Here is a 14,231-nt window from a genome sequence, read left to right as displayed (position 1 = left end):
TTCCACGGGTGCATCCGCGTTTGCAAGATGAGCCAATCTTTCAATGTCCGAAGCAAACTCCTGCAAAGTCTCGTTAGCTTTTTGGTAGCGGTTTTGCAATTCTATTTGAAATATCTGTTTCCTGTGTTCGCTTCCGTATCGCCGTTCTACAGCAGCCATCAATGCGTCATAACTGTTCCGTTCGTACTCTGGAATAGTCTGTAAGATTTCGGCAGCAGGACCTTTCAGTGCCACGAACAGAGCTGCAACTTTATCTTCAGCAATCCATTGGTTCACTGCTGCGGTCTTCTCAAACTGCAGCTTAAAGACCTGAAAAGGAACAGAACCGTCAAAGGATGGTGTCTTTACCTTTGGATTACTCGCTGAAGCAGCCGGCCGATTAAGTTGCAATTCCTGTATACGACCTCTCAACGCATCCACCTCTGCCTCGAATTTTTCTTCAAACTGCGTTATTTTCTCGTCCATACGCGCTTCGAGTTTTGATGATATACGCGCCTCTTGTTCTTTCAGTTGTGTTTCCATCTTTGATGTAATCTGTGTCGACATTTCTGAAATACGTGTCTCATGTGATTCCAGCTGGGATGCCATATATGTCTTCTGCTCTTCCAATTGTGATGTTATACGAGTTTCCTGCGATTCCAGTTGGGATATCATATACGTCTTCTGTTCTTCCATCTTCGATGTTATTCGTGTCTCTTGCGCTTCCAGTTGGGATGCCAATTGCGACGACATTGATGCTACTGTCGATGTTTGTGCAGATATTGCAGCCAATATCATGTTCAAGTCTGTGCTCGTAACTGTCTGCGATGTTTCGTTTTTCTCTTCAATTTTTGTTGTTGTTTCGTCCCCATCAGGATAAAAGACAAACTCGTCCACATCAATTCCTTGCGACTCCATTACCTCTCGTAGCCGTGCTTGAAGTTCGATCTTATTGCCGGTTGTATTTAATCCACGGTTCTCCAACTCCTTTTTCAGTTGCTGGATCTTCAATTCACCGAACTTTGCCATGTCCTTGTTGTCCTCTGGAATTTATTCAACAATCCGACTTCTGACACCAATTGTAACGAATTTGCTGCAAATCTTCTTATTTGCCTTTTGCTAGGTTCGTATCGCTAAACTGTTGAATAAATAACTCCAATATTGGATAATGGAAAAAAAAGATGGCCTTTATTAAAATACTTCACAATAACACTCAAACTGTGCAACGAATAGCTTAATAACCAAACTGATATCTTAAAGGAAACTGACTTTCAAAATAATAGTGCTATTGCTCGCTAGATATCGTCTTACTCGTAACTGCTTGACAATTCAAATCAAACTGAATTACTTCTTACTCACCTGCATCGCTTTTATAGTTTACGCTGCATACTTCTAGGCTCTTCGATTTCCAGAAGTTACTAGTTGTTTCGGCTACAAAATCGCCAGCCACAACTACGTGCACAAATTATTGCTCTCCCTTGTGACAACTCAGATAAGGTATATGCATGTGTTTGTAGTTTACAGTCTCCCGCACACACATAAGCGTATAAGTAAATTCATCGGTGTGTGACATCTCATCTCTCGCTGCCTTGTATGTAAATGTTGCTCGTCGGAATGTGTACATATGTGTAGACGCAATTATTGATTCGTTTATGTAGATACATAATGATTGAATTATTGATGTGCATTCACGTCACTGCTTAGATCGGCTTAGAGCTGGCAGCACTCCTTAGTTTTGCTAATATTCGTAACAATATGGTGAAATTTGAAGCGTATAGCTGTTAAAAAGGGGTAGAAATTGCGCAAAGTTTCTTATCTGATCAATCGGTTGTATGAGATATATACTATATATACCACCGGTATCTATGATTTTCTCAGACAACAGTATATGCTATACACGTAAGCATTTGGTGAAATTTGATCATATCTAAACGATTTTTAAGATAATATAAAATAAAAAATAGGTAGGTAATCTGTGTGAGGATGCAAAGCTTCACGTTTTTTGTGGTCTGCATGTAAAAACTATGACTACGAATCACGTGTTTCAAAAATATATGACGTAAACGTAACTATTTGATGAAATTTGATGAATTTTGAAGCTTCTAGCCGTAAAAAAGGGGCAAAAAAGACAGTTTATATGAAGTATATAATATTTATACCACCGATCTCTATGATTTTTTCAGACAACAATATATGCTATATACGTAAGCAATCGGTGAAATTTGAAGCTTCTAGCTGTTAAAATGGGGCTAAAATTTTCGAAAATATATATATATATATACTATATATATATATACTGTAACGAATTTGCTGCAAATCTTCTTATTTGCCTTATGCTAGGTTCGTATCGCTAAACTGTTGAATAAATAACTCCAATATTGGATAATGGAAAAAAAAAGATGGCCTTTATTAAAATACTTCACAATAACACTCAAACTGTGCAACGAATAGCTTAATAACCAAACTGATATCTTAAAGGAAACTGACTTTCAAAATGCTATTGCTCGCTAGATATCGTCTTACTCGTAACTGCTTGACAATTCAAATCAAACTGAATTACTTCTTACTCGCCTGCACCGCTTTTATAGTTTACGCTGCATACTTCTAGGCTTTTCGATTTCCAGAAGTTACTAGTTGTTTCGGCTACAAAATCGCCAGCCACAACTACGTGCACAAATTAATGCTCTCTCTTGTGACAACTCAGATAAGATATATGCATGTGTTTGTAGTTTACAGTCTCCCGCACACACATAAGCGTATAAGTAAATTCATCGGTGTGTGACATCTCATCTCTCGCTGCCTTGTATGTAAATGTTGCTCGTCGGAATGTGTACATATGTGTAGACGCAATTATTGATTCGTTTATGTAGATACATAATAATTGAATTATTGATGTGAATTCACGTCACTGCTTAGCATCGGCCTGGAGATGGCAGCACTCCTCAGTTTCGCTAATATTCGTAACACTGCCCTCCACCTAAGTCTCATCGTCCCGATCAGACAAATCTCCCAATCTAAACGCCGCTAGCATCTCCAAATGTACCACCCTTCTAATCCGTGGTTTCCCAGTGGTTTGTATGCGGTATATGGTATCACTGATCTTCTTCACAACTTTGTACGGGCCTTCCCAACTGCACCGAAATTGGGCTGGAACACCTTTCCGCCGGTGAGGGTTGTTTAACAGTACCAAATCTCCATTCCGGAAACCTTCCGAATTATTTTCCCTGTCGTACCTGTGTTCCATCTTACTACTCATTATTCTGGATCGTTCCCTCGCAATCTGTTTCTTGGCCAATGAATAATTACTTCGCAGAGCTTGCGATATACGGATTTCCTTTGCATAATCAGTATCGTTCCGACGCTTCACAACAGTAGTGTGCCTTGGCTTGAAACCACCATTGCATTCTTTCTTGGTTTTAGTACGTCCGTTAGGGCTTTTCAATGCCAGTGTTTCTCTCACAGGTACCTTCGGTTTTGATTTGTTTGGCCCATTTGTTCCATCAACTTTTACCTTTGAATTTCGTGGCCTTCGTCGAGCCTTCTCCACCAGTACCCGATTACTGCTGAACCCTTTTTCCAAATTAAAGTTAAGTGGCACATCTTGGTTCTCATAACGCATCACCCTTCTCTGCATATCGATCTTGATGTCATGGTCAACCAAGAAATCCACTCCCAATATAACTTCATCAACAATCTCCGCCACAACAAATTTGTGTAGAACCATGACCTTCCCAATCAATACTTCACATATCACTTCTCCCTGAACTTGGTTATACTCACCAGTGACCGTACGCAACTTTGCTCCAGGTAACGGCTTTACTCTCCTGTTGACCAAGTCAGATCGGATCAAGGAATGAGATGCGCCCGTATCTACAGTCAGTACTCGTTCTTTGCCATCCACATTCCCTCTGACGGTAAGACTGCTCGATTTTCTACCAATTTGCGACGCAGATATCACAGGGCATTCAATAGCTGGATCTAGCTCTCTACCTCTTACTCGCTCTTGCTCATCTCCTCCAGCGTTGCGTTTATGGCCACCCACATTGTTGGAACTATTAGGACCAAGATCGCAATGACGTGCAATGTGACCTGGGTTGCCGCACTTGAAACATTTAATAACTCCGGCATTCTTCTGTTGAGATCCCTTCAGTGCTTCCAAAATTGTTTCTACCCACTCTGGCCTTTCTACTTCCACACGGCGTGCTTTGAAAACTGGCTTACACAGAAACGACGCTGTTTCCTGTATCAGAGCATGCGATACCGTTTCAGCAAATGTTAGTTTGGGATTCGCATATGTGGCTCGCTTCGTTTTGACGTCCCTTATGCCATTTATAAAGCTCTGAATCTTCACTCTTTCCGTGTATTCCACGGGTGCATCCGCATTTGCAAGATGAGCCAATCTTTCAATGTCCGAAGCAAACTCCTGCAAAGTCTCGTTAGCTTTTTGGTAGCGGTTTTGCAATTCTATTTGAAACATCTGTTTCCTGTGTTCGCTTCCGTATCGCCGTTCTACAGCAGCCATCAATGCGTCATAACTGTTCCGTTCGTACTCTGGAATAGTCTGTAAGATTTCGGCAGCAGGACCTTTCAGTGCCACGAACAGAGCTGCAACTTTATCTTCAGCATTCCATTGGTTCACTGCTGCGGTCTTCTCAAACTGTAGCTTAAAGACCTGAAAAGGAACAGAACCGTCAAAGGATGGTGTCTTTACCTTTGGATTACTCGCTGAAGCAGCCGGCCGATTAAGTTGCAATTCCTGTATACGACCTCTCAACGCATCCACCTCTGCCTCGAATTTTTCTTCAAACTGTGTTATTTTCTCGTCCATACGCGCTTCGAGTTTTGATGATATACGCGCCTCTTGTTCTTTCAGTTGTGTTTCCATCTTTGATGTAATCTGTGTCGACATTTCTGAAATACGTGTCTCATGTGATTCCAGCTGGGATGCCATATATGTCTTCTGCTCTTCCAATTGTGATGTTATACGAGTTTCCTGCGATTCCAGTTGGGATATCATATACGTCTTCTGTTCTTCCATCTTCGATGTTATTCGTGTCTCTTGCGCTTCCAGTTGGGATGCCAATTGCGACGACATTGATGCTACTGTCGATGTTTGTGCAGATATTGCAGCCAATATCATGTTCAAGTCTGTGCTCGTAACTGTCTGCGATGTTTCGTTTTTCTCTTCAATTTTTGTTGTTGTTTCGTCCCCATCAGGATAAAAGACAAACTCGTCCACATCAATTCCTTGCGACTCCATTACCTCTCGTAGCCGTGCTTGAAGTTCGATCTTATTGCCGGTTGTATTTAATCCACGGTTCTCCAACTCCTTTTTCAGTTGCTGGATCTTCAATTCACCGAACATTGCCATGTCCTTGTTGTCCTCTGAAATTTTTTCAACAATCCGACTTCTGACACCAATTGTAACGAATTTGCTGCAAATCTTCTTATTTGCCTTTTGCTAGGTTCGTATCGCTAAACTGTTGAATAAATAACTCCAATATTGGATAATGGAAAAAAAAAAAGATGGCCTTTATTAAAATACTTCACAATAACACTCAAACTGTGCAACGAATAGCTTAATAACCAAACTGATATCTTAAAGGAAACTGACTTTCAAAATGCGATTGCTCGCTAGATATCGTCTTACTCGTAACTGCTTGACAATTCAAATCAAACTGAATTACTTCTTACTCGCCTGCACCGCTTTTATAGTTTACGCTGCATACTTCTAGGCTTTTCGATTTCCAGAAGTTACTAGTTGTTTCGGCTACAAAATCGCCAGCCACAACTACGTGCACAAATTATTGCTCTCTCTTGTGACAACTCAGATAAGATATATGCATGTGTTTGTAGTTTACAGTCTCCCGCACACACATAAGCGTATAAGTAAATTCATCGGTGTGTGACATCTCATCTCTCGCTGCCTTGTATGTAAATGTTGCTCGTCGGAATGTGTACATATGTGTAGACGCAATTATTGATTCGTTTATGTAGATACATAATAATTGAATTATTGATGTGAATTCACGTCACTGCTTAGCATCGGCCTGGAGATGGCAGCACTCCTCAGTTTCGCTAATATTCGTAACAATACTATATATACCACCATATATAAACTATATATACCACCGATCTTTATGATTTTTCAGTCAACAATATATGCTATATACGTAAGCAATCGGTGAAATTTGAAGCTTCTAGCTGTTAAAATGGGGCTAAAATTTGCGAAAATATATATATATATATATACTATATATATATATACTATATATACCACCATATATAAACTATATATACCACCGATCTTTATGATTTTTCAGACAACAATATATGCTATATACGTAAGCATTTGTTGAAACTTGAAGCCTCTAGCTCTTAAAATAGGGCAGTAATTACGAAAAGTTCCTTATCTGAACAATCGGTTGTATGGGATATATACAATATATACGACCGATCTCATCAATTTTTTCAGGCAACAATACGTGCAATATACGAAAGTATATGGTGAAGTTTGAAGCTACAATCTGTTAAATTGGGTAAGATATTACAAAAATCCTCTTTTTCTGAAAAATCGGTTGTATGGAGGATATATGCTATAGTGGTCCGATCCGGTCGGTTCCGACAAATGTCTAATCGGACACCCAAATACACCCGCTCACCAAATTTTATCAAGATATCTCAAAAATTGAGGGACTAGTTTGCATACAAACAGTCAGACGGACAGACGGACAGACGGACATGGCTAAATCAACTCAGCTCTTCAACCTGATTATTTCGGTATACTTAATGGTGGGTCTATCTATTTTCCTTTAAGGACTTACAATTTTCGGTTTCGTGACGAAATTAATATACCATTTCATTTTCATGAAAGGTATAATGAACACATTTGGACTTCTTGTACAGCTGTCATGATGTTAGTTTTAATATTGTCCAACATATTGCGGTTGACCCACAATATCTAAAAAAGGCAAACATTTCCTCTGCAAGCACTCTAGTTTGCAGCTTTGTGGTATTTTGCCGACTCTTTGATTACTAGTAAGAAACACACTGCTGAGAACTGAGGACATCTTTTCACAAACCTTAACGAAATAAATGATTTGCCCAGCAAGCCTTGTTAGTCTCAGCAAAATGATATGCCGCCCAATATCAGCAACGTAAAATTTTCCAAAATAAAACGCAATTAAAAAGGGATTTTGATCATTAATTTTTGCATGATTAAATAATTTGTATGACCAAAAGCTAGAACAGACTTTAGTTCCGTTCTATAAGTGGTTAGCTTAGCAGTGAAACTCTTTTTTATACTCAGTTGAGCAGAGCTCACAGAGTATATTAAGTTTGATTGGATAACGGTTGGTTGTACATATATAAAGGAATCGAGATAGATATATACTTCCATATATCAAAATAATCAGGATCGAAAAAAAATTTGATTGAGCCATGTCCGTCCGTCCGTCCGTTAACACGATAACTTGAGTAAATTTTGAGGTATCTTGATGAAATTTGGTATGTAGGTTCCTGAGGACTCATCTCAGATCGCTATTTAAAATTAACGATATCGGACTATAACCACGCCCACTTTTTCGATATCGAAAATTTCGAAAAACCGAAAAAGTGCGATAATTCATTACAAAAGACAGCTAAAGCTACGAAACTTGGTAGGTGAGTTGAACTTATGACGCAGAATAGAAAATTAGTAAAATTTTGGACAATGGGCGTGGCACCGCCCACTTTTAAAAGAAGGTAATTTAAAACTTTTGCAAGCTGTAATTTGGCAATCGTTGAAGATATCATGATGAAATTTGGCAGAAATGTTACTCCTATTACTATATTTACGCTTAGTAAAAATTAGCAAAATCGGAGAAGGACCACGCCCACTTTTAAAAAAAATTTTTTTTTAAAGTAAAATTTTAACAAAAAATTTAATATCTTTACAGTATATAAGTAAATTATGTCAACATTCAACTCCAGTAATGATATGGTGCAACAAAATACAAAAATAACAGAAAATTTCAAAATGGGCGTGGCTCCGCCCTTTTTCATTTAATTTGTCTAGGATACTTTTAACGCCATAAGTCGAACAAAAATTAACCAATCCTCTTGAAATTTGGTAGGGGCATAGATTTTATGACGTTAACTGTTTTCTGTGAAAATGGACGAAATCGGGTAATGCCACGCCCAGTTTTTATACACAGTCGTCCGTCTGTCCTTCCGCATGGCCTTTAACACGATAACTTGATCAAAAATCGACATATTTTTACTGAACTTAGTTCACGTGCTTACTTGAACTCACTTTATCTTGGTATGAAAAATGAACGAAATCCGACTATGACCACGGCCACTTTTTCGATATCGAAAATTACGAAAAATGAAAAAATGCCATAATTCTATACCATATACGAAAAAAAGGATGAAACATGGTAAGGTAATTGGATTGTTTTATTGACGCGAAATATAACTTTAGAAAAAACTTTATAAAATGGTTGTGACACCTACCATATTAAGTAGAAGAAAATGAAAAAGTTCTGCAGGCCAAATAAAAAACCCTTAAAATCTTGGCAGGTATTACATATATAAATAAAGTAGCGGTATCCAACAGATGATGTTCTGGGTCACCCTGGTCCACATTTTGGTCGATATCTGGAAAACGCCTTCACACCACTCCCTTTTAAAACTCTCATTAATACCTTTAATTTGATACCCATATCGTACAAACACATTCTGGAGTCACCCCTGGTCCACCTTTATTGCGATACCTCGAAAAGGCGTTCACCTATAGAACTAAGGTCCCCTCCCCTTTAAAATACTCATTAACACCTTTCTTTTGATACCCATATTGCACAAAAGAATTGTAGAGTCACCCCTGGTCCACCTTTATGGCGGTATCTCGAAACGGCGTCCACCTATGGAACTAAGGATTACTCCCTTTTAAAATACTCATTAACACGTTTCTTTTGATACCCATATTGTACAAACAAATTCTAGGGTCACCCCTGGTCCACCTTTATGGCGATATCTCGAAAAGGCGACCACCTATACAACAACCACCACTCCCTTTTAAAACCCTAATTAATACCTTTAATTTGATACCCATATCATACAAACACATTCTAGAGTCACCCCTGGTCCACCTTTATGGCGATATTTCAAAACGGCGTTCACCTATAGAACTAAGGCCCACTCACTTTTAAAATACTCATTAACACCTTTCGTTTGATGCCCATATTATACAAACAAATTCTAGGGTCACCCTTGGTCCACCTTTATGGCGATATCTCGAAACGGCGTCCACCTATGGAACTAAGGATTACTCCCTTTTAAAATATTCATTAACACCTTTCTTTTGATACCCATATTGTGCAAACAAATTCTAGGGTCACCCCTGGTCCACCTTTATGGCGATATCTCGAAACGGCGTCCACCTATGGAACTAAGGATTACTCGCTTTTAAAATACTCATTAACACCTTTCATTTGATACCCATATCCTACAAACGCATTCTAGAGTCACCCCTGGTCCACCTTTATGGCGATATCTCGAAAAGGCGACCACCTATACAACAACCACCACTCCCTTTTAAAACCCTCATTAATACCTTTAATTTGATACCCATATCGTACAAACACATTCTAGAGTCAACCCTGTTCCACCTTTATGGCGATATTTCGAAACGGCATCCACCTATAGAACTAAGGCCCACTCCCTTTTAAAATACTCATTAACACCATTCGTTTGATGCACAAGCAAATTCTAGGGTCACCCCTGGTCCACCTTTGTGGCGATATCTCGAAACGGCGTCCACCTATGGAACTAAGGATTACTCCCTTTTAAAATACTCATTAACACCTTTCATTTGATACTCATATCGTACAAACGCATTCTAGAGTCACCCGTGGTCCACCTTTATGGCGATATCTCAAAAAGGCGATCACCTATACAACTACCACTACTCCCTTTTAAAACCCTCATTAATATAATTTGATACCCATATCGTACAAACAAATTCTAGGGTCACACCTAGTCCACCTTTATGGCGATATCTCGAAACGGCGTCCACCTGTGGGACTAATCATCACTCCCTTTTAAAATACTCATTAACACCTTTCTTTTGATACCCATATTGTACAAACAAATTCTAGGGTCACCCCTGGTCCACCTTTATGGCGATATTTCGAAACGGCGTCCACCTATGGAACTAAGGATTACTACCTTTTAAAATACTCATTAACACCTTTCATTTTTTTAATTTGATACCCATATCGTACAAACGCATTCTAGAGTCAACCCTGATCCACCTTTATGGCTATATCCCTAAATGGCGTCCACCTATAGAACTATGGCCCACTCCCTCATAAAATACTCTTTAATGCCTTTCATTTGATACACATGTCATACAAACACATTCCAGGGTTTCCCTCGGTTCATTTTCCTACATGGTTATTTTCCCTTATGTTGTCACCATAGCTCTCAACTGAGTATGTAATGTTCGGTTACACCCGAACTTAACCTTCCTTACTTGTTTAAATTTAGGTTAAACACATTTTTGGAGGGTTTTAACGACATGTGGGGTTTTGTATGTGGAGATTTTCGGTATATCAGTGGGAAATGGTTTTTCCTAACCTGTTATCAAGGCGCAACGGATTGTTTTGAATAAATTATGTATTTAAGAGGGCTACACATCATGTGTCGATTCTTTTTAAATTAATATGAACTATTCGAATAATTATAACTAGTCGAATAATTCGACCAATTCGAATAATTTCAGTATCCGGATCGAATCTCGAATTGAATAATTCTTTTCGATTGCCCTCGAATAATTCGAAATTTGAAATATTCGCACACCCTTTAAATAAACAACCAGTAGTGTCAAGTTTGAATTGCATAATCTGACATCGATTCACTAGTGAACTGGGTTCATGCTTTTAGGTCCCCTCTTAAATTTAACCTGTGGTGCAGCGTGTATAGATTTAGAGTAAACGATGCCTTATGTGCTAAGTGAAGTATAATTAGGGCTAACTTGCTAAGTCAAACCAAATCAAGTCTATGCTAGGTATGAGTAATGGAAGCTTAAGCTTAGCGGCAGCTTTACTTCGCACGCTCGAATAACTTACCCGTTTGAAAGATGTGCTTTTTTGAGTTGACTGCCCGTGCTCAGCAATCTCATCACACTCAGCTGTACTAATACTCTCTATGGCATTAGACATTTTTTTGTTAAGCGCAAGACTTGTCAATTTACTAATTAATATGTATAACGATGTTTATATTTGTCTACGTTATAAGTAAGTATGCAATAAATTAATCACTAAGCGAACTTTTATTTCAGAAAAAAATCGATACAAATTTTAACTATAAAATATATACTAAGTTTGTTTTTTTAATTATATCAATTTTAAACTGGTTTCATGAATTATATCACACACCTAGATCTAACGACATCTAACTCAAAAAACCAGAATTTCGAATTTATGCATATCATCGGCTTTCTTAGTTCATTGATCATGAAAATATTTGGCGCAATCTAAAAATTCCATTAAGCAACCAGTTTTCGCGATTATCATAAAATTTGTTTTAGATCCAAGTGTGCAATATTATGTATGTGATAACATATAAATGTATTTTTTTAATATATTTGAAAATGTGATATGCGCTGAAAGCGAACCGATCACTTATACACTTTACAGCCCAGCAATGACTAAATCGCCACTGCGCATGATTGACTACATCAAAGCTCGCTCTCGACATTAAAAATGAGAAAATCAATAAAAACCACATTAGTGATACTTTTTCTTGATTTATACTTTGTTTTGTTATTTATTTCTCATTTTTATGTTTTGCTTCGCTTTATACTCAGTAGAGCAGAGCTCACAGAGTATATTAACTTTGATTGGATAACGGTTGGTTGTACAGGTATAAAGGAATCGAGATAGATATAGACTTCCATATATCAAAATCATCAGGATCGAAAAAATAAAGCGATGAAATTTGGTAGGTGAGTTGAACTTATGACGCAGAATAGAAAATTAGTAAAATTTTGGACAATGGGCGTGGCACCGCCCACTTTTAAAAGAAGGTAATTTAAAATTTTGCAAGCTGTAATTTGGCAGTTGTTGAAGATATCATGATAAAATTTGGCAGGAACGTTACTCCTATTACTATATGTATGCTTAATAAAAATTTGCAAAATCGGAGAACGACCACGCCCACTTTTAAAAAAAAAAATTTTTTAAGTCAAATTTTAACAAAAAATTTAATATATTTACAGTATATAAGTAAATTATATCAACATTCAACTCCAGTAATGATATGGTGCAACAAAATGCAAAAATCAAAGAAAATTTGAAAATGTGCGTGGCTCCGACCTTTTTCATTTAATTTGTCTAGGATACTTTTAATGCCATAAGTCGAACAAACATTTACCTATCCTTGTGAAATTTGGTAGGGGCTTAGATTCTGGGAAGGTAACTTATTTCTGTGAAAAAGGGCGAAATCGGCTGAAGCCACGCACAGTTTTTATACACAGTCGACCGTCTGTCCTTCCGCTCGGCCGTTCACACGATAACTTGTGCAAAAACCGATACATATATCTTTACTAAACTCAGTTCACGTACTTACCTGAACTCACTTTGTATTGGTATACAAAATGGCCGAAATCCGACTATGACCAAGCCCACATTTTCGATATCGAAAATTACGAAAAATGAAAAAATGCCATAATTCTATACCAAATACGAAAAAAGGGATGAAACATGGTAATTGGATTGGTTTATTGACGCAAAATATAACTTTAGAAAAAAACTTTGTAAAATGGGTGTGACACCTACCATATTAAGTAGAATAAAATGAAAAAATTCTGAGGGCGAAATAAAAAAACCCTTGAAATCTTGGCAAGAATACTGTGCGTGGTATTATATATATAAATAAATTATCGGTATCCAACAGATGATGTTCTGGGTCACCCTGGTCCACATTTTGGTCGATATCTGGAAAACGCCTTCACATGTACAACTACCACCACTCCCTATTAAAAGCCTCATTAATACCTTTCATTTGATGTTAATATCGTACAAACAAATTCTAGAGTCAACCCTGATCCACCTTTATAGCGATATCCCTAAATGGCGTCCACCTATAGAACTATGGCCCACTCCCTCATAAAATACTCTTTAATACCTTTCATTTGATAAACATGTCACATTCCAGGGTTACCCTCGGTTCATTTCCCTACATGGTTATTTTCCCTTATGTTTTCACCATAGCTCCCAACTGAGTATGTAATGTTCGGTTACACCCGAACTTAACCTTGCTTACTTGTTTTTACTGCTAATACTCTTTGGCGTTATTGTAAAGTCAAAGAAAATTTATATTTTTTATTAATCTTATAAATCAGAAATATTTTATGCCTAGATATCCAAATGATCGGCTTTGTGACTTAAAGGCGCCAGGATAGCGAAGCTGATTAGTTTGTGTAAAAAAGAAGGAGTATCACGCTTCTGGGAACGGCCAATTTTTATTTATTTTTTTAATCGTATTTATTCCTCAACCACCCCAAAACGGCTAAGCGAACTTCGACACATACATATGTAGGTAGACAACAGCCTGGAAAGAAATGAAGTCTCACGTCACTGGGAGCAGTTATTTTTGGTCATAATAACGTTAAGCATATTGACCTTGACCAATGACATAGGTATCGCGGTTTAAAAATTTCGGAAAAATCGACAGTGACTCTCCTTAAAATTTAAAAAACACCCGCATTTGGTCCAGGAAGGAATTATTTTGGCATCGTTTCATCGACAATCTCCTGACCGCTTCGGGAATTTCTCTGAGTCATCGGGCTAATTTCGAGACTCTCTGCAGATCATTTCGGTGACTTTTTTCGGGATATTTTGGTATAATTTCGAAATTTTTTGAGGGAGTTTCGCGATCGCTTTGAAACTATTTCAGAATCATTTTGAGACAATCACCTATCGTGTTTTGAAATTATTTTCGGTATAATTTTTTGAAGTTAATAAAAATAAATACATACAAGGCGTGATATACCTCCGAAGAGATTTTGGCCGAGCTTATCATTCAATATCCATCATGCTTTTTTTCTAATTTTTCCTACAAATTGGCACCTAAATATTTTATGCCGACTCTGAACGACATCTGCAAGCAGATGAATTTTCCCTCGGAGTGTTTATCAAAATACTACCAAGGGCAGACCGCGCTTAGAAAATTTTTTTCTAACTGAGAAACATTTTTATAAATTTTGG

At 37.8% G+C, this 14,231-nt stretch overlaps 1 protein-coding gene across 4 annotated transcripts in view; it reads right to left on the bottom strand.

Annotated features, from left to right (window-relative positions):
• yin overlaps positions 1-14,231 on the bottom strand; it is a 56,241-nt gene that overhangs the window by 23,854 nt on the left and 18,156 nt on the right. Inside the window, exons 1-2 of one of the 4 annotated variants that reach the window (XR_010953148.1) lie at positions 11,400-11,637; positions 11,091-11,214 (exon numbers count right to left, since the gene is read on the bottom strand). The exons of 2 other annotated variants lie outside the window; for them this stretch is intronic. Coding sequence is in view for 1 of the 2 variants with exons in the window: in XM_067784859.1 (XP_067640960.1) it covers positions 11,091-11,214; positions 11,400-11,455 (180 nt within the window). In the remaining variant the exon portion in view is untranslated. Of the gene's footprint in view, positions 1-11,090; positions 11,215-11,399; positions 11,638-14,231 lie in introns of those variants that run through there. One more of the 4 variants, XM_067784859.1, reaches the window with a different exon arrangement.

Source organism: Eurosta solidaginis, chromosome 4 (assembly GCF_040869045.1).
Source record: "Eurosta solidaginis isolate ZX-2024a chromosome 4, ASM4086904v1, whole genome shotgun sequence".
Taxonomy (NCBI): Eukaryota; Metazoa; Arthropoda; class Insecta; order Diptera; family Tephritidae; genus Eurosta; species Eurosta solidaginis.
The sequence above is the reverse complement of the archived record's forward strand: the minus strand, read 5'-3'. Positions and strand labels throughout refer to the sequence as shown.